This window comes from Peromyscus eremicus, chromosome 13 (assembly GCF_949786415.1).
Source record: "Peromyscus eremicus chromosome 13, PerEre_H2_v1, whole genome shotgun sequence".
Taxonomy (NCBI): Eukaryota; Metazoa; Chordata; class Mammalia; order Rodentia; family Cricetidae; genus Peromyscus; species Peromyscus eremicus.
This window is the reverse complement of record NC_081429.1, coordinates 29,220,901-29,240,708: the sequence shown is the minus strand read 5'-3', so window position 1 is coordinate 29,240,708 and position 19,808 is coordinate 29,220,901. Positions and strand designations below refer to the sequence as shown.

The 19,808-nt window shown below is 39.9% G+C and overlaps 1 protein-coding gene across 1 annotated transcript in view; it reads left to right on the top strand.

Annotated features, from left to right (window-relative positions):
* The window catches only part of Agfg1 (ArfGAP with FG repeats 1), a 52,832-nt gene that overhangs the window by 9,437 nt on the left and 23,587 nt on the right, over positions 1-19,808 (top strand). The window contains 1 exon segment of the mRNA XM_059278859.1: positions 7,857-7,950. Within this exon segment, the coding sequence (XP_059134842.1) occupies positions 7,857-7,950 (94 nt within the window).

Genomic DNA, 19,808 nt, shown 5'->3' with positions numbered 1-19,808 from the left:
TTAGGTCTCCACAGATGCAAGTGACTTTATTCTCTGGGCCAGAGGAATCTCCCTTAATGGGCCTTTCTTATGAAAGTTTTTTAGGTTTCTCAGAATGATGCATTCTCATAGATGTGGGCTATGAACCATGGTTTTTGTTTTGGTGAAGTATCATTTCTTTAAAGATTATTTTAAATTTTAATTGGACAAAGGTAGGGTGTGTGTTTTTGTGTGTGTGTGTGTGTGTGTGTGTGTGTCTGTCTGTCTGTCTGTACGTACATGGGAGTGGGGGTGCTGTTGGAGGCCAGAGACCTCAGATCCCCTTGGAGCTGGAGTTGCAGGCATTTGTAAGCCACTTGATATGGTCCTGGGAATTGAACTTGGTCCTCAACAAAACCAGTATGTTTTCTTAACCGTTGAGACTGAATTGCTGAGCCATCTCTCCAGCCCTGGTTATTTGTTTAGTTAGTTTTCTAGACAGTCTCATTATATAACCCCAGCTGTTTTGGAACCTGCTGTGTAGACGCACCATGCTGGTCTCCAGCTCACAGAGACTCATCTGCTTTTCTTCCCTGGGACTGGGGTTAAAGGCATGCGCCACTGTTAGGCTGGTGAATATTTTTAAAATATTTACTTACATAAGTATCTAGACAAACAAAAACTACCAGAGTGGTCCTTCTGCATACCAGTTAAAAATAAATTCTGGCCGGGCGGTGGTGCCTTTAATCCCAGCACTCGGGAGGCAGAGCCAGGAGGATCTCTGTGAGTTCGAGTCCAGCCTGGTCTACAAAGTGAGATCCAGGACAGGCTCTAACGCTACACAAAGAAACCCTGTCTCGAAAAAAACAAACAAACAAAAATAAGTTCTGATTGAGTAATGACTGGGGGGTTCCCCAACACTTAGAAAATGCTGTTCTTCAATACAAGGGGGAAATACACCATGGTATCAAATATTTGATTTTGTTAAAGGAAGCAACTCCAGAAAGCTTTCATTTCATTTACTCTCTTAACTGGTGCTTTTGATGCAAAACAAAAACAAAGAAAAAAATCTCAACAGCTGTCAGTACTTCCAGATCCAACATGCCACACTTGATAGGTAGAGTGTAGTTACTATTTTACAACCCAGATTAGACACGAGCGCAGACACACACACTTACACACACACACACACACACACACACACACACACACACACACACGTCAGAAAACAGTGCCAGCAGTTAGTGAGCTGATCTTCTGGACAAGAGTGCCCAGTTAGTCTTGTTACAGTATGAGGGTATTCGTCTCTGTCTCCTGCTGGCACCCACTACCCCTCTGAATGCTCCCATTTCATCCACTCCTGTCTGTGGAGACTTTCACTGAAGCTTCTTGGTTTGTTGGCAGCATTGCTATTGAATGAAAAAAGGAAATAGAAAAGGAAGGACATGACTGCTCCTAGGTATGGTGGAGGAGATTGTTTACTGTAGATATGAGGGAGGGCACAGCAGAGGCAGAGACATCAGGGAGCGTCCAGAGTGGACATGACCCTGAGCCTGGCCATGTGAGGAAAAGGAGAGGAGGGGAAAGGGGAAAGCTAGGAGACCAAGAGGTCAGGAGGATGGACAAAAAGGGTCTGGTAGCCAAAATGGCTGGATTATATAGGGGAGGGCAGCCCAGCCCTTGGGCTGGAGAACTTTAGGGTAGGGGGTGAGGTATATCAACTATACCCTGTAACAGGTAGGGACTGAGGGATGCTGGGAGAACTTGGCGGCCAGGTCTGCTTTGATATGTTAAATAGGTTCCTCTTTTGTCCTAGGTTTGAGACCTAACAGCTGCATCAGTTTCAGTATCCTATAAAAATGTTTGTGTGTTACTTTTCCTTTACTGTTTTCTTTCCTTTCCTTTCCTTTTTTTTTTTTTTTTTTTTTTGAGAATTAAGAAATGGTTGGTTAACTTCCACAATCTTGTTTTCTTTGGCTTTCTGAATACTGTCAATAGTAGATCCTGCCCCTTACGAGGAAGTACCTGGCCCTCCCTTTCACCAATGTTGACCCAGTGTACATGCTCTGGAGGCTTTTCCTCTTCGATTGTTCATCTTTCATTCTGTTGGCCTCCATGCATGTTTTGCATTGCAGTTACTAGCAGCCATATCTTTTTTTAAAAAATATTTTTATTTTATAATTAATTTAATTTTACATGTCAGCCACAGATTCCCCTGTCCTCCCTCCTCCCACCCCCTAGAAGCCATAGCTTAACCAATGGACTTGAAGTGTTCACTGCTAAACTTGCTTTGGGCCATGGCTCCAGCAGTGTTTCTCTATTGAGTTGAAAAGGTTTTTAATTAAAATTCTTTTAATACTTGATTTGGGAATTCTTTTTCATTTTTCTAAATTTTTTATTTTTATTTATTTATTTATTTTTTAATGAACTTCAGAGGTGTGTGCTGCCCTCCTTTTGAAATGAAAAAGCCTGGCTTCCACTGTTCTGGAGTCAGGTTGTGGACATAAAATCTGCCGTTCAGTATTAGGTATGTCCGATAGTTTTTAGCATGGAGGCCAACAAATCCCCAGTATGCTTGTGTGCACAGTCTTTCATAGAATTTGCCTATCGAAAACTTTCCTTCGGACTTTGCTCAGGGCCTGCTGAGGGGGTAGGCTGGTGGCTGTTGAGGAACGGTGCTGGGTTGGGACCCTAGCTGCGTCCATTCTCAGTTTATCTTGCTGTGTGTGGGGGTCCTGTGGTGGGGATCAGTGTCTCCCATTTGGCTCCTCCCATTCTGCAGGAGCGCTCTTGTTGCTAACTACAGTCAGCTGCTGCTGGCATATTTATTCTTGCTTCTTTGTTTTTCATACAAGGACTCACTGTATTGTCCAAGCTGGTCTTGAACACCTGGCCTCAGGTGACTTTCCTGCCTTAGCCTCCTGAGAGGCTGTAACTATAGGCCCTGGCTTGGCATGTTTAGTTTTTTCTTCCAAAGTTTTCTATTAAAGAACAGAGTTTGCAGGGGCTCTTCAGTGTTTTTCATTGTCTTGTTTCTTGTGGACTGATCTTTTTATTCTGTGCTGTCCTTCCGGTGGGGTATTGAAGATCTAATGAATACACTGCTGTTCATTTTGTTCATCACTGTTACTGCTGTGTATCAGTTCATTACTTTAGATGATTGCCCTGAGTATTATAAGGATCTTGTGATTGTGGCTTTCTGTGAAACAAACAAACAAAATAACTATTGTGCCTTACATTTACACACACACACACACACACACACACACACACAGAGAGAGAGAGAGAGAGAGAGAGAGAGAGAGAGAGAGAGAGAGAGAGAGAGAGAGACAGACTGAGTGACTTTGCACTCTGGATGGATGAACAGTCTAGTACATAGGTGTCTTGGAACCTACAGTTTGTAGAATCTTAACATACTAAAGGCATCTTCTGTTTCAGATTTTAAATGTTTTTGTTTTTGTTTTTTTTTGGGGGGCGGCAGGGTTTCTCTGTGTAACAGTCCTAGGTGTCTTGGAACTCATTTTGTAGACCAGGCCAGCCCTGAACTCGCCTGCCTCTGCCTCCCAAGTGCTGGGATTAAAGGCGTGTGCTACCACTGCCCGGCTAAATGTGTAACTTTTGTAATGTGATATATGTGATTTATTTTAAGTAAATAACTAGGATTAGGATATACCTAATGTCAAATTAACTTTATTACTTTCTTACAGTAGTATTAACAACCACATACATTTCCGTAGCCTGCTAAAATATTTTAAACAGCTTCTCCCTCAGTAGGGAAAAAAACTATTAATAAATCAACCAAAGGAGCTTTCTTACTTATCTAGCACAGATTGGTATTTGAATTGAACAAATGACTATTTGAAAGATTGAGGCATAGTTAAGAGCATACTGGCAGACATACTCAGTGAGTCATACCATCTGGTTACAGTCAGACCTGGGTGGTGGTCATTAAAACAAAACTCCTGGGGATCTGCATATGACTTAATTATACTGCAGAAACATATTGGGCTCCACTGGCAGGTTACTTTGGAACTTAAAGCCAATTCACTGGCATACGTGCTTTCAAAACATCCATGTTGCACTTACTAAATGAGTCAAAAATTGTTGGCCCAAATTTGGAGACTGAAAATACGTATTTTTAGAGTTCAGGGTGGGCATTGCTTTAGTATTGGCTCTGAAGAAAATGATGTGACTTTTTACCCCCAATGCTTTCATCAGATAGTGTGACTCATATCATTATAACGAGCTATTTTGTAAGCACTGTATTCATGTGATGAGTAGACTAGCATGAGGAGAAGTGGCATGAGCTTCCAGGAGTACATGCTAAGAGTACGTCAGTTTGGACCCGTTAAGAGTTCTGGCTTTTTTTTTTTTCTTTTTTTCTCCTTGATTTCTTTGTTTTTGTTGTTTGTTTTTTTGTTTTTCAAGATGGGATTTTACTGTGTAACAGACCTGGCTGTCCTGGAACTCTTCTTTGTATACCAATCTGGCCTTGAACTCACAGAGATCCTCCTGCCTCTGCCTCCCCAGTGCTGGGATCAAAGACATTCACCACCGCCCTGGCCAGGATTCTGTTTTTGTTTTTAAGAGATTACATTTGTTAGGTAGAGAGACAATCTGCTAGCTGGGCATGGTGCTGCACACTTGTCATCCCAGCACTTAGGAAATGGAGGTAGAAGGAGGATCAGGAGCTTAAGGACAGCATGCTACAGACTGAGTTGTAGGTGGAGTTGGGCACTGTGTGACCCTGTCTCAGGGAAAACAAGCTCACAACATTATAACTTCTTCATAGAGTTCTAAGACACCCCCTCCCCCCAACACTGTGTGTGTGTGTGTGTGTGTGTGTGTGTGTGTGTGTGTGTGTGTTTCCTTGTAACTACCACTACAATCAGAACATGGAGGTGTTCCATCAGCCTGTAAAACTCTTAGGCTTTTTCCTCTCTCCCTGACTAGGATCTTTGGTTCTGAGAACAGCTTTCCGGTTGCTCACTTTTACTCACCATACCTGTAAGGTTAATTCAGACTTGCCTGCAGTAGCTTGTCCCTTTTCACTCTTTATTTCACCCTATTACATGACTTTTTTTTTTAAAGCCATTCCTTGTTTGAGAGGCAATTAGATTGTTTCTAATTTCTGTTGTGTATGAATAGAGAAGGTGTAAACAAAAGTAGACAAGTTTGGGTGCAAATGTAGATTTATATCTCACTTGTGACCTTTACTACAAGGTCATGTAGCATTTGTGTGTGTGTGTGTGTGTGTGTGTGTGTGTGTGTGTGTGTGTGTGTGTGTTTTATCTTTAACAGGCTTGTCCTGGTGTTCTCTACACTGGTTTTGGAAGCTGCAAATTCCATACTTACCAGTCACTGTTGAAACTGTTATTCATACTAACATTCTGTGATTAATCAGTATTTTTAATTTGATAATATATAGTTGGAAATATGAAATGCTTTCTCAGTATTATTATTGCTAAAACCTTTAACTGTGTCCCCCTTTACTCTTACAGATTGACATTTTATGTTTAAATTTGCCTGTTTGCTGGGGTCTGTGTTTATTCCTTTGCATCTCAAAAATTTTGTGTAGTTTTTTTCTTTTTTTGGTTTTTCCAGACAGGGTTTTTCTGTGTAGCCCTGGCTGCTGTGGAACTTGCTTTGTAGACCAGGTTGGCCTTGAACTCACAGAGATTTGCCTGTCTCTGGCTCCCGAGTGCTGGGATTAAAAGGGTGCACCACCACCATGCAGCCTGTAGTTTTCTTTTTAAAGTGTATATGATGTAAGTTTCTTTACTAAAAAATCTCCAGGGTAAAAACTTTTTTAAATCTGAAACTACTGCCATTTTTGTCTTGTTCTTCAGTAATGGCTTTTCTGGATCACAGCAGCTATTTCCTTTACCACGTGAAGATAATGTTCTCATCCCGATGAAAAGTGCTTATAATTTCATTTAAAGTCTTTGAAATTTTGACAGAGTGTTTCTAACTCTAGGTTTTATTTTCCATAGTTTTGTTAAGCTAATTTATTGGATCTGAAAAACCTCAGCCATTGTCTCTTCAGATGTATTTTCTACATTCCTTTAGCTCTCTAGCTGTAGAACTGGTTTTTGATGTCTCTGAGGCTTCCTAATCATAGCCTCCTTTTTTGTCTTTATCTTACCTTCTGGTTTATTTATCCTTTTTTGCCTTTCTGTCTTCTGGCTCATTAATTTTCTGTTCAGGTATGTTTATTTTGTTTTTTGTTCTTTTTTAAGATGGGCTCTCATTAAGTAGTCCTGGCTGTCCTGGAACTTGCTGTGTAGACCAGGCAGGTCTCCACCTGCCTCTGCCTCTTGAGTGCTGGGATCATAGGTGTGCGCCACCACACCCAGGCCTTTGTTCAGATATGTTTAATCTGCTTTTTTAACTGGTTTGCTGAAAATTTAACTTTCACATTTATAAGTTTTCATTTCAAGAAACTGGGATTTAAAAAGTGTCCCATCTCCCTTCTCACCTCTTCCCTTTCCTGGAGAAATGGCTCAGCAGTTATGTGACTGTACTATTCTTGCAGAGGGCCTGAGTTTGGTTTCCAGCACCTCACACTGGCCTGGAACTCCAGTTCTAGGGATTCCTGTACCCTATTCTGGCCTCCTCTGGCACCTTTACTGGCATCTACATACCTCCCAATTTACACACATTATTACAAATAAACAACAAAACCAAAAGAATATCTTGTCTGTCATACTGTTAGCATCAAAAGAAGATATTAAATATACTAAGTGCCTGTGTAGGTGCTTTGTAAGTATTTTCTTTTACATTAATAACTTACATTTTTCTGGCCAGTTGCTTTGCATAATATAGTTCATTCTTGGTTATTTGTTGCTGATATTGTTTTTTATTCTTTAAAAATTTTAACATTTATTTTGTGTATGTGTGCAGGTGTGGGTGTGCCACAGCACCTGTGTGGAGGACAGAGGTCATGTGTGTGACTAGTGGGAGTCAGCTGTTCTCAGGATGATGTGAATTCTAAGGGTTGAGCTCTGGTCACCAGTGTCTTAACCTGCTGAGTTAGCTCACCAGCCACATTTTTTTTTTTTTTTTTTTTTTTTGAGATAGGATTTCTCTGTGTAGTTTTGGTGCCTGTCCTGGATCTCCCTCTATAGACCAGGCTGGCCTCGAACTCACAGAGATGCACCTGGCTCTGCCTCCTGAGTGCTGGGATTAAAGGTGTGCAACACTAGCCGGGCGGTGGTGGCGCACGCCTTTAATCCCAGCACTCGGGAGGCAGAGCCAGGTGGATCTCTGTGAGTTGGAGGCCAGCCTGGTCTCCAAAGCGAGTTCCAGGAAAGGCGCAAAACTACACAGAGAAACCCTGTCTCGAAAAACCAAAAAAAAAAAAATTCCCTTCTCAATGCCTACTTCCTATTACTTTGCTACTTTGCCTCTCCTTATTCCAAAAAAACTTTTACTTTTCTATCTTCCTTGTAAACACTCTTTTAAAAAGAATTTATCTGGGCCAGCTACATAGAGCAATGCATAAAGATGCTTGCTGCCAAGCCTGGTGACCTGAGTTCAGTTCTTAGGACCTGGACCAAAATGGTGGAAGGAGAGAACTGACTGTCGCAAATTGTCCTCTGACTTCCACACGTGCTGCTCTCTGCTGAACAAGTGCATGCACATGTACCCACCCACGATATATATAAATTTTAAATAAAAATCAAAACTAAATGTAAATCAAAGGAAGATTGTGGCAGTTTGAATGCTAGTACTGTGGAGTTTAGCTAAATTTACTGTATCTGTATGATAAGCAATAGTTAAATGTTAAATAATTCTGTTTATGGAATGAAAATACTTATAAGTTTAAATACACTAAAATGTTTTGAATAATTTAAAAATATACAGTACTAAATGTTGTAAAATATTTTATCTTTTAGGAGAGGACTAAATCCACCTCACAGGGTGAAATCTATCTCCATGACAACATTTACACAACAGGAAATTGAATTCCTGCAAAAACATGGAAATGAAGTAAGTATTTTGCAGTTTTCAACTTTGTTGCAGTCATTTTAATATGATTTAATTAGTTGCTTAAAATGATGTTTCCTTGTCTCAAAATGTTATTTTTGTGTTCTGTATTTAGATATTTAAGAAAGTTCTTATTTGATAATTCATTTGGAATTAATGCCTAAGCGTTTCCCCGTAATAAACCTAGGTACTTAAAACTTTACTTAGAAGTAAAACCTAGGTACTTAAAACTTAGCCGTAGAAGGCAATTTTGGTGGGTGTCAGTATCCTGAGGGAGGAAGGAGGAGGGAAGAGAAGAGCTAGCTCTGTCATACTGCTCTAAACTTGTTCAGGTCTTACTCGAGGAGCTCTCAAGGCCATCCACCCTTTCAAACTAACATTTTAATTAGATGTATGTGATGTCTAGTGCTTACAGGTGCTCAACAGCGAGAGGGTCCCTAATTCTGAAGGATAGCGTAGTGTCATAGGGGAATTGTGATCTCTAATGGGCTTTCAGTAATCTCATGCTGTTTGCTTATTTATTTTTAGATTTAAGTCTTGTTACTAATAAAAGTAGTGATCTATTGTAAAAATGGGTAAAATTAATAGAGCATTATGGGGGGCTTTGCCCATTTGTCTGTGGGAGGCCCCTTTTCACTTTTTCCCCAGGGTACTCTTGAGGGTGAAGTGAGAAATATTTAGATAGAAGGATAGAGGGGAGAGAAACAGATAGAAACACAGGGTAGCCTCAGGAGGGCCTGGATCATTATCCACCGGCCCCTTCTGTCTCTTCTAAAGGGCCTTTTATGGGAATGCCAAGGGGTGGGGGCAAAAGACCTCCCCCTAGCACAGCCAAGTGTAGACTCTTCCAATCACTTTGTAACTACATATGTGGTAAAACAATCCACTAAAGCAGCCCTGCTCGGTAAAGCAAGCCCAGATCTCACTAGGAAACCTTTGTGGGCCTCCACAGAGCATGGAATTGCTTTGTTTTGTTTTTGAGGGGAGGTTTTGAGACAGGGTCTCGCTATATAGCTCTGGCTGTCCTGGAACTCACTATGTAAACCAGGCTGGATTCGAACTCACAGAGATCCACCTCCCTTTGCCACTGGGATCAAAAGTGTGCACTGCTATGCCTAGAGGGAATGCTTTTTTAATCTTGGCAAGGCTGAGTGGGTTAGCTCAGCTTGGTTGATAAAAACGTTATTTCACAGGAAACTCCTGTTTTCTAGGAAGAAAATAGGATGTCAGGCATACAAATATTATTCTCTTCCCAATGCTTTAGAATGATTACTTAATTTACCTAACCAACTAAGCATTGTGTAGTTCATATGTAAACCCAGCACTCAGGGAGAGATCAGAAACTCAAGGTCATCATTGGCTACATAGCAAATTCTGGGCCAGCCTGGGCTGCATGAGACCCCTGTCTAAAACCAAATGAAATAGATTTATTTGCCTACTATGATGCACATGTATTTTTGTTTCTAAAATGTTGAAGAATGAATTCACAATTGTGAAATGTTCTAAAATACATATTTAAGAGAATAGAGCACACTTTAAAGTTTCTCATTTTGGCCAGCAATAAAGTATTTTGAGTTAGTAGATGATTTGAGTACAATATAGGAAGCTACAAAGCTGGATGGTATGGCTCACCAATTAAGAGCACATACTGTTCGTACAGGGACTTGAGTTCAGTTCCCAGCACCCAAGACAGGCAGTTCACAACTGCCTATAACTCCAGCTGGAGGGGATCTGATGCCTTCTTCTGACCACCAAGAGCCCTGGATGCTATGTCTGTCTTGTCTGTTTGCCTGATTATCCCCTCCCTCCAAAAAAATCTTTTTAAAACAGTGCCATACTTAAACCATATATTTAGGATTAAAATACCAGTGTCATACATCTTGTACATGAATGAATTTATGTCTAGAGATGAATGATTCTGAATTAGGAGATCAGAAAGTATATTGGTTTTGGCAGTGTTCTTAAGTCTTTTCTTTTCTCTCTGATTCACCATGGTAAAGTTTCAATGTGCTGGAAGATGTGTTTGATTGTTTTTACTATTGGAAACATTGTTAATTTAATCTGGAAAGCACCATGGATGAGTGATGGGTGACTTGTAATAATGTATCGAATAGAACTTAACTTGCATGCCATGTGCGGTATATGGTCACTCAGGCATTATTATATAATGGCAAGCCATTTATATAATGGCAAGCATGTATACAACTATATGCACATATAATTTAATCCTGTGTTACATGTTCCTGCCCAGAACCAGTGGGAAAGATTACCAAGATTCAAGGCAAAAGGCATGGAAACATGAAACCATCAATTGTAACAATGCAATCAGTGCATTGGCTTATCACATGTATCCATCTAGGGAGATTATCCCATCATTCAGAACTTGGTCAAGAATTGTTCACTATTTTGAAAAACTATAAAACTAATGGTTATAGTCATAAATGAAGTACCTCTGTATTTGGCTGCTAGTAGCTATGATAAGCGATTAATACTGTTATTTATAAATATGCACCAAGGCTGGATGTTTTACAGAGTATGGCTTTAGTTTCAATAGATAGGCTTATAAATTATTCAGCTATTAAGTGTGTTTAGACTCTCAGAATGGGAGCAGATGTAGTGAAATATATCTCTTATAAGTCATAGGGCATGGAGTCCCAGCCAGATGGTAAGGATATACATGACAGCAAGATGCTGTATTTATTTGCTGTGTTTTTGGCCAACAAATTATTTCACACACTTTTTCCACACACCTTACCTGGAAGCTTAGTCAACTTTTTGTCACTATAATAATTACCTGAGGTAACCTGTAAAGAGTAAATATTTACTTTGACTTTTAAATTTGTTTTTGTATTTATTTATTTATGTACCTATTTATTTATTTTGATTTTTGAGAAAGTTTCTTTGTGTACTTTTGGCTGTCCTGGAACTCTGTAGACCATGCTGGCCTAGAACTCCCGAGTGCTGGGATTAAAGGTGTGTGCTATCACCACCGAGCTTTGTATTTTATTTTTGAAACAGCATCTCTTTATAGCTCAGGCTGGCCTAGAAATTTCTGTGACCCCCTGTATCAGTCTTTGAGTGATGCCCAGCCTTAAAAGGTTTGTTTTGGTTCAGAATTGTGGAGGTTTCAGCCTATGGTCACTTGGACTGTGGGGAGGTAGCATATTGCAGCAAGAGCCTTAGAGCAACACTGCACGGCTCATCCAGGCAGGAAGGAACGAGGGCTGGGCTTGGGGCCTCACTGTTGTTTTTAAGGGCCTGCGTAATGACTTTGAAAACCTCCCATAGGTCTCCTCTTAGAGGTTCCAGCACCTTCCAGTAGTACCACCACTGGGACTAAGCTGTTAACACATGGCCCTCTGGGTTACATGCTAGATCCATCCTGCTGTAATCTGAAAGCGTCTTGTGATGTTTCCTTTCTGTCATAAAGTCACTAAAAATTCTGTCTGAGGATAGTTTGGGAAGATGGCTCTGCTGGTAAAGGGCTTGTTGTATAAGCATGAGGACCTTGGTTCAGATTCTCAAAACCTACATTTAAGAAGCCTGGCATACCAGCGTGTGCCTGTGGCTTTAGTACTGTGGAGTCAGAGGAAGAAGAATTCTGGGAGCTTGCTGTCCAGCCTTTGTAGCCATTGAGCTCAAGGAGAGATCTTGTGTCAAAACCTAAGGTAGAGAGTGACTGAGGAAGGCAACTTAATGTCACACACACACACACACACACACACACATACACACACACACACACACACACACACACACACGCGCGCGCACGGAAACACCAGCATTTCCTTCAATGTCTTTTGTGACACTGTGTGTAAATCTTGACTTTTTAATTAAAGGAATTTCACTTTTGGTTCTCAGAGTTAGTAGTAGACCACCAGTGAATGGTGGTCTAGATAATTCTGTTGAAAGAAAATGTAACAATTATATAGGGTTTTTTTTTTTCCTAGAAGTAAATTATCCTTCTTACGTGGTAGGGCATGTAAGCAAAGGACTGAGGAAAGCTTTATTGCTGATGCTCTGCAGGTGTGCACTCTATGCGTATAAACAACATCCTTCATTGCTTGCTAGTGCTTGAGCTTTCTGCTAGATTGAGAACAAATAATTGCTTTTGAGGTAAAGTCCTCAGATAAAGTACATCTTTTCTTTGGTGTGTGTGTGTGTGTGTTCACACATTACTTGAGATGGAACCCAGGGCTTCATGTATGCTAGATACTCTACCAACTAAGCTATGTCCAGCCTCTTTCATTCTTTATTTTTGAAAGTGATTTTTCAGTCACCTCCTTTATCAAGGAACTGTTATTGAGTGTTTATGTTACTGTGATGAGCAAAACTTGTTCCCGAATACTAAGCTTGAAGATTATGTCTTTAATTTGTAAGTACACTTACATGAGGCATATTCTGATAAAATTTTACCTGTGCAATGCATTGTTGCTAACCCTAGGCAGGCACAGTGTTATTCAGCAGATTGCTTTGATGCCTAGCCTTAGCATTTCTGGTTTCCTCCTCCACTCCTGGTAGCCACCATTCTATTTTTGGAACCTCATAGAAGGAGATCATATAATGTTTGTCTTTCTTAGACAAATTAGTTTAGCTGTTTGTTCTCAAGGTTCACGCTTGTTATATATAGCAGAATTTTTGAAGAAATATGTTTTAGGGAGGTTGGCAAGGTAAGTTTAGAGTATATAAAAATTTCTTGATTGTAATGAACTGATTTATCTAATAAATAGAAGCAGTACATAATCACTAGGGATGATTGGGTGGGTTCTTGTCCCCATCCTCACTTTCTTTCTTTATTTGATGGTTCTGAGACAGTCTCACCATAGAGCCCAGACTTAACTCCAGTTCCTGTTTAACTCAGGTTGGCCTCAAAAACCACTGTGATTCTCTTGTCTCAGCACTTTGAGTGCTGGGATTATAGGCATGTTTCTCCATGGCTGCCCATTTCATCTGTGTTTTTATAACTAGAACCCGATTTGAAAAAACTAATAGGGCTGGAGAGATGGCTCAGCGGTTAAGAACTCTGGCTGCACTTCCAGAGGTCCTGAGTTCAACCATCTGTAATGAGATCTGGCACCCTCTTCTGGCCTGAAGATGTACATGCAGACAAAATACTGTATACATAATAAATAAATAAATCGTTAAAAAAGAAAAAAGAAAAAGCTAATAACTAAATGCTCCACAATGGGATTGTGCAGTTTTCATTTCATTTCATTACCACTAATTTATGAACCTTGTGACTGTAAGCAAACTATTTTTCTCTCTCGAGCCTCGTTTTCCTTTGTAATCTATAATGGAGTCTGTATTATTTATTGCCTGAGGCTTGAAGAACAGTATTTTAAAAATTGATACATTATGTTGATGTAAGCTGGCACTTTTATGTGGGAAGATACTTTTCTGATTGACTCCTAAGTTTAGAAAATAATTATCACAAAGGAACATGGTGTGCTTTGAGTAGAATTGAGTATACAGGGAGTTTTGCAGAAATCTTTCACTGAAGGCAAACAGGAATTACTGTAAGAGATTGTCATTTAAAACTACCCCACTTCCCCCTCAACAGCACCATATAATAATGTCTGTTTGCGTCCGGGGAAAGACTTCCATCATTTTATAGCATTATTTCCTGTGTCCTTTTTACAATGCTTCATCTAAATAGGCTTCAGTTATTCTCTTTAAATGTTATTCTTGGATGCTTGGGTGGTGTTATTGTTAGTCCATGTTGCTCCTATGTTAGGAATCAACAGGAACCAGCATGTGTTTTCTATGAAGCATGAGATGTAAATAGTTTAAGGTCTTTGTTGGAACTGATTAATACACATATTGTAGCCTAAACTAGTCAGACCCTAGGAAAGCAAGTAGGCATGGCTATTTCAATAACTCTTGGTCTGTGAAGAGGACTGTAGGCCAGATTTAGTTCACAGGATGTGATTTGCTGACCTGTGGCCTATATATATTGAGAATTTAGATCACTGAATTTATTATTTCTGACTAAATAAGTTGGGAAACTAAATGTTCTAGGTCAGCATACATATTTTAGGTGGAACAAAGGAGAAAAGCATTTCACTCTATGGATGGTTCAGGGAGGTAGGAAGACGCTTTTGCTTAAATGTCTTGTGCCTGCTGGACCTCAGGGTGGAGTAGAGGAATAGTGCATTAGACAGGAGGTTCATGCCTCATGAAATACACACTTCAAAACTGTCACATGGAAGTCATGAGTAAGTGGCACATCCTATAGTGTGCATCTGCATCTAGGGTTTGCTGTATCATTTTCCCTTTGGATTGGATGGGCAGGGAGCACTTGCTGAGCACAGTGTGTCTGGAAGGAGCAATACTACCAGATATCTTTGAAGAGTTATCTAGAGTCAGGGGTTTGTTGGGTCTGATTAGTCAGGATAAGCACTTTGATGCTTTTTCCTAGGAGGACATTATTATTTTTATTTGATTTTATTTATTTTTTTTGGTTTTTCGAGACAGGGTTTCTCTGTGTAGCTTTGCGCCTTTCCTGGAACTCGCTTTGGAGACCAGGCTGGCCTCGAACTCACAGAGATCCGCCTGGCTCTGCCTCCCGAGTGCTGGGATTAAAGGCGTGCGCCACCACCGCCCAGCTCTAGGAGGACATTATAAGGCAAGGAATTCTGTACTATAAAAATGAAAACAAAACCCTACGATAAAATAAGGAAGTTAGAAGCCCGGTGGTAGTGGCGCACGCCTTTAATCCCAGCACTCGGGAGGCAGAGGCAGGCGGATCTCTGTGAGTTCGAGGCCAGCCTGGTCTACAGAGCGAGATCCAGGAAAGGCGCAAAGCTACACAGAGAAACCCTGTCTCGAAAAAAACAAAAAACAAAAAAATAAGGAAGTTAGATTTGGTCACTCCAAAGTCTCATATTCTTTCACATGATTATGTGGCCGGGTTATAAATCCATGTCCCTGGTCTGCACAAACCTATTTTCACTATTCTGCCTATTTTCACTCAGTTGTGCACCTGTTAATTCTTGCTAGCACATTATAAAAAGCAAAGTGTTGAGATGGAATATAATGGTTTCTGAAATGTATATAAATGTAGAACTGTTACTTTCTTTTGCATGAGACATGGGTAATAATGGGGGTTGGTTTTTTTCTCTGCAAGCATTGTTCAGTTTCTATATCATTTGGATACTCTATCACTGAGAAATATGTGTGACCTGGTAGTTTAGAATACTAGCATAGCCAAACGAATTAAGCTTACTGCGTATGGAAATGTTTATTTTGTATTTGCTTTGCTATTGTGTTACTTGGACCATGACATGTATTTGGAATATTTTTTTTCATCATAGACTCCTATTACCTTGTATTTTTTTTTTTGTTGTTGTTTTGTTTTAGAGATAGAGTTTCACTATTTAGTCCTACGTGGCCTGGAACTTGCTGTGTAGAATGGGCTGGCTTCAAACATAGGGGATCCACCTGCTTCTGTCTTCCAAGTGCTGGGGTTAAAGGTGTATGCCACTACATCAATTTAACTTAGGTTTTTTGGGGGAGGGATGGGCAAAGTAATATGTTGGTGATAGGTCAGAGTGTATCTCAGAGGTAGAGGGCTTGTCCCTGTGCACAGGAGTTTGATTTCCTAGCACCACTGGGGATGAGGGTTGGTGATAGAACTGGGTGTGGTAGTTAACATCTATAGTGCTGTAATGCTAGGCTGAGACAGGAGGATTGGCAGTTTGAGGTCAGCCTAGACTATGTACATAGCAAGACCATGTCTCCCTGAAAGGAAATCGATAGAAGTTGGTAGTAGACTTTTGTATAGGTTCATAGTAACTATCTAAAAGCGTTTCTAATAGCATTTCTTCTGTAACTAATACTTTTTACTGCTCAGGGTTTTTTGGGTTTTGTTTGTTTGTTTGTTTGTTTTGTTTTTCTTTTTTCTAAAAAGTAGGAATCAGGTACTTATGAAATTTTTATTTGTTTAACTTTTTTGCATTTTAGGGGCAATATTATTAAGTGTTTTATTATGTCTTACTATCAGGAGTCAGTACTCCATCTCTATCTAGGAGACAACAGACAAAATTTTGAAGTTCTGTGTAGAGATGTTTTATTGAGAAAAGATGCTCCAACTCCTCCTGCTGCTCTTATTTTTTATTCTCATCCAGAAGTGAACAGAATCGCGCCACATTGTTTATTTTCTCTATCCTTTTTATGACAATAAATGTTTATCTCCATAAAGGGGAATATGTATGTTGGCGTTTCTGTTTCATTTTGCTTTCCTTGAGAGGATTAAAAGCAGTAGTAAGTGATCCTGCCCTCCTCCTGGCCTCCTCCTCAAGCTTGTAGCTATTTCTTACTTTTCCCTTTTATACAAGTGATTGGGTATTGGCCATGGCATGGGCATGCATATTTGTTGACACGGGCATGCAGGTTTGTTGTCAGGGGTTTTTGCTGTGCCAACAACTGTCACACCTGCTCTTGGAGCTCTGGCCCTTACTTCAGTGTAGGTGGCCAGTCTGTCTGGACATAAAAATGGAAGTCTTTGTTTCTGGTCTCTGGCTGGGTTCTGCTGTTGGGATGATTGGATTTCGGCAGCATAGTTGAATCCTTTGACACTCACAGCTCCCATAGGCTGTCTGGTTTTTGAGGTTTCATTGAATGTTTTATTGCAGTGGCTGGTGGAGTGCTGTTGTTACTCAGCCTGGAATGCTATATTTTAACTCAGTGGTTTTCAACCCTTTCACAGGTTGCCTAAGACCATCAGAAAACACAGATATTTGCATTATAGTTCCTAACAGTAGCACAATTACAGTTATGAAGTAGAAATGAAATAATTTTGTGGTTGGGGGTCACTACAACCTGAGGAACTGTGTTAAAGGGTTTCAGCACTAGGAAGGTTGAGAACCACTGCTCTAACTTGAGGTTTCCTTACCACCAGACTGTGCTTTGCACTAGTCTCTTGGCTAACTTCCAGTTATCCACATTGAGTGTCCATTTGGCAACAAACTGACCGATAAGTAGAGTATACTTTACAAATCCTTTACATTCTGTTGTTGGTGATCATGATGGTAATTCTAAAATGAGTTAGCACTAGAGTAAAGAAGAAATAACTCAAAGCTTTATGAATTTATTTGTTGGCTAGTGTCAGTTCATTTTTTTTCTTTGATTTTATTTTTAATTCTTCCTTAAGATTGGTTTTGAGTCTTGTTTATTGAATACTTATGGCTCAACTTATAGAAGCATCATAAGGGATGAGAAGTATTTCATGAGGCACATACTTAGTGAGTCTAACATATGGAAGTTTGTAATGAGCTTTTGCTGTAAAATTATAAAGCACTTTGTGAGTTGAGCAGAGGTTGATTATTCAAGACCACTTAGATTCTGCCTGCAGCAGGATTAAAGGTGGACCTAATTTCCTGCATTCCTGATAAGACTTTCCCTTATTAGCCTATGCTTGTCTAATCACTGTAGATTTCTCAGAAATAGCACAACCAATACTAATATACTAATGCTATTAGTATTAGTATAGTATTATAATAATATAGTATACACTCCAGTGTGTTAACGCTTGGAACATGCCCACTATCCCTAGCAAGTAAATCCCATTATTATTTGCATTTTACATAAGAAGACGTATCAGACAGCTAACCAGAGTTGATTAAGCTAGTTCAGGCTCTCAAGCACTGCAGCCACGTTACGCTATAATTAGGATGATTATCCACTTCTTTTCCACAAAGAGATCATCAGAACTAATCCCATTATGTGTTGAGTCCTCACAAATAGTGGCTTCTAGGGGTCATTATTATTCTTCAGTACTATTTCTAGCCCCACATCCCATGTTCCTCATGTTAATAGATGTTATTACTTCATGTGTCTTTTTGTCACACAAGATTTGTTTACTTTAGACTTTAACTCCTTACACCTTTCTTGCTGTTTCTAAACTCCCCACCAGTGTCCACATGGATCACTCACATAGCCCTTGAGTTCTCCACTTTGTCTCCAGTGGTCCTGCATCCCATTTCCCATTTTCCATCAATAACTCTGTCACCTCCTAGATTTAGAATTTAAGTATTTTACTGTGTGACCCCCACTGATCCTTTCTCTATTCCCAGTTCTTTTACTATGAAGCTTAACTACAGTAGTCAGCTACCAGAACCTTCATTCTGCTAAACACTTTGCCTTCATCTTTTTCTTGGCCTAGCTTAGAGTCCGTCTTATTACACCCTCCACCCTTTTGTCCTGTTGTACTAGCTAAAATCAACATTGTGTTTATACCGTTCTTAAACGCATTCAGGCTGCTTTCCCTCATACTACCACCAGTACAAAGTACTACCTGCAGTTTTAATTGGCTCTCTCTGTTCCTTCTCTTCCCTAAGGGGGGAAAAATCCTTTTTTTTTTTTTCCCAGTTTAATTTTATTAAAACCGAACAGAGAAGAGACTGCTATTTGCTGTTTTAATATGATAATGGGAGAAAGACCCAGCTTTTCAGGGACCAGAATGTGAGAGTAGATCAGCAGGAGGCAAAGAGGGAAGTTTTTTGGTGTGTTGGAAAAGCTTAGTGACAGGTTTACTGACTAAACTTGAGAAATACTTGTTTCCTTATTGGTAGAAAGAGTACTACATAGAAGTATGTGATAGTATCAGCTATCAGTTGCACAAAAGAATGGAGGTCTTTTTAGAAATTAGTATTTGTTTATGTGTACATATGCCGCCTGCCTACCATGGCATGCCTACATGTGGAGGTCAGAGGGCAACTTTTGGGAGTCATTTCTCTCCTTCCATGGTGGGTTTCAGGGATTGACTTCGGTGGGCCATAGCATTTTTACCTGTGAGCTGTGTTGCTAGCCCTCTTTTATGTTTGGTTTCATTTCTTTCCACCAGCATAATTGTCTTGAAGTTTGTTTCTTTTATTTGCTATATAGTGCTGGGATTAAAGGTGTGCACCCCCGCTCAAGTGATTTTTGCAAGTTGTTTATCCTTTAGCTCTTAGGCCACCTTTTATACACGATTGTATTCTTTCCAGTTTGGGCTTATCAGTAAAGCTATTGTGAACAGCTCTGTATAATGCTACAAATAGACATGTGCTTTCTTATTTTTTGAGCAAATACCTCCAAAAATGACCTGGTCATAGGGTAGGTGTATATTTAGTATTTAAGAAACTGCCCAACTGCCTCCTGTAGGTGTTGTAGCATTTTATATTCTGGAGAGTTTCAGTTGCTCCATATTTAGCATCACTAAGTATAGTAAGTAAGTTACTCTTACTTCATAATGTATGGACTATGTATCTGTATCCTGTGAGTGTTTCGGCCATCCGTCTCAGTGGCAAATGGTATTATACTACTTATGTGCAGTGTGAACATCTTTGGTGAAGTGACTGTTTAGAGCACCCCCACACCCCCACACCCCTGTTGTGTGCTTTGTGGTTTTATTTTTTAATTAAAAATTTTTTTTTTCAAAACAGGGTATCTCTGTGTAGCCTTGACTCTCGTGGAACTCGCTGTATAGACAAGGCTGGCTTCAAACTCTAGAGATCCTCCTGCCTCTGCCTCCCAAGTGCTGAGATTAAAGGCATGCGCCACTGTCGCATGGCCCTGTGGTTTTATTCTTAACAGTTGTATTCTTGGAGTTTCTTGTGTGTTCTGGATTCAAGGGCTTTCCAAGTTCTTAAACACTTCATTACTTGGTTTTTGTCTTTTTTCCTAAGTTTTTTTGAAAAGAGTTTTATGTTTTTATGAAATCTTCATTATCTTTCTCCTTTATAGTTCTTTTTTTATGTCTTCTTTGAGTTCTGAATCATTTTATTTCTCTTCAAAAGAGTACATGTCTCGGACTCTCATCTGGTTTAGAAAAGCACAGACTCCAATTATAAGGCTAGAATTGTTCTGCTTGTATTTATATT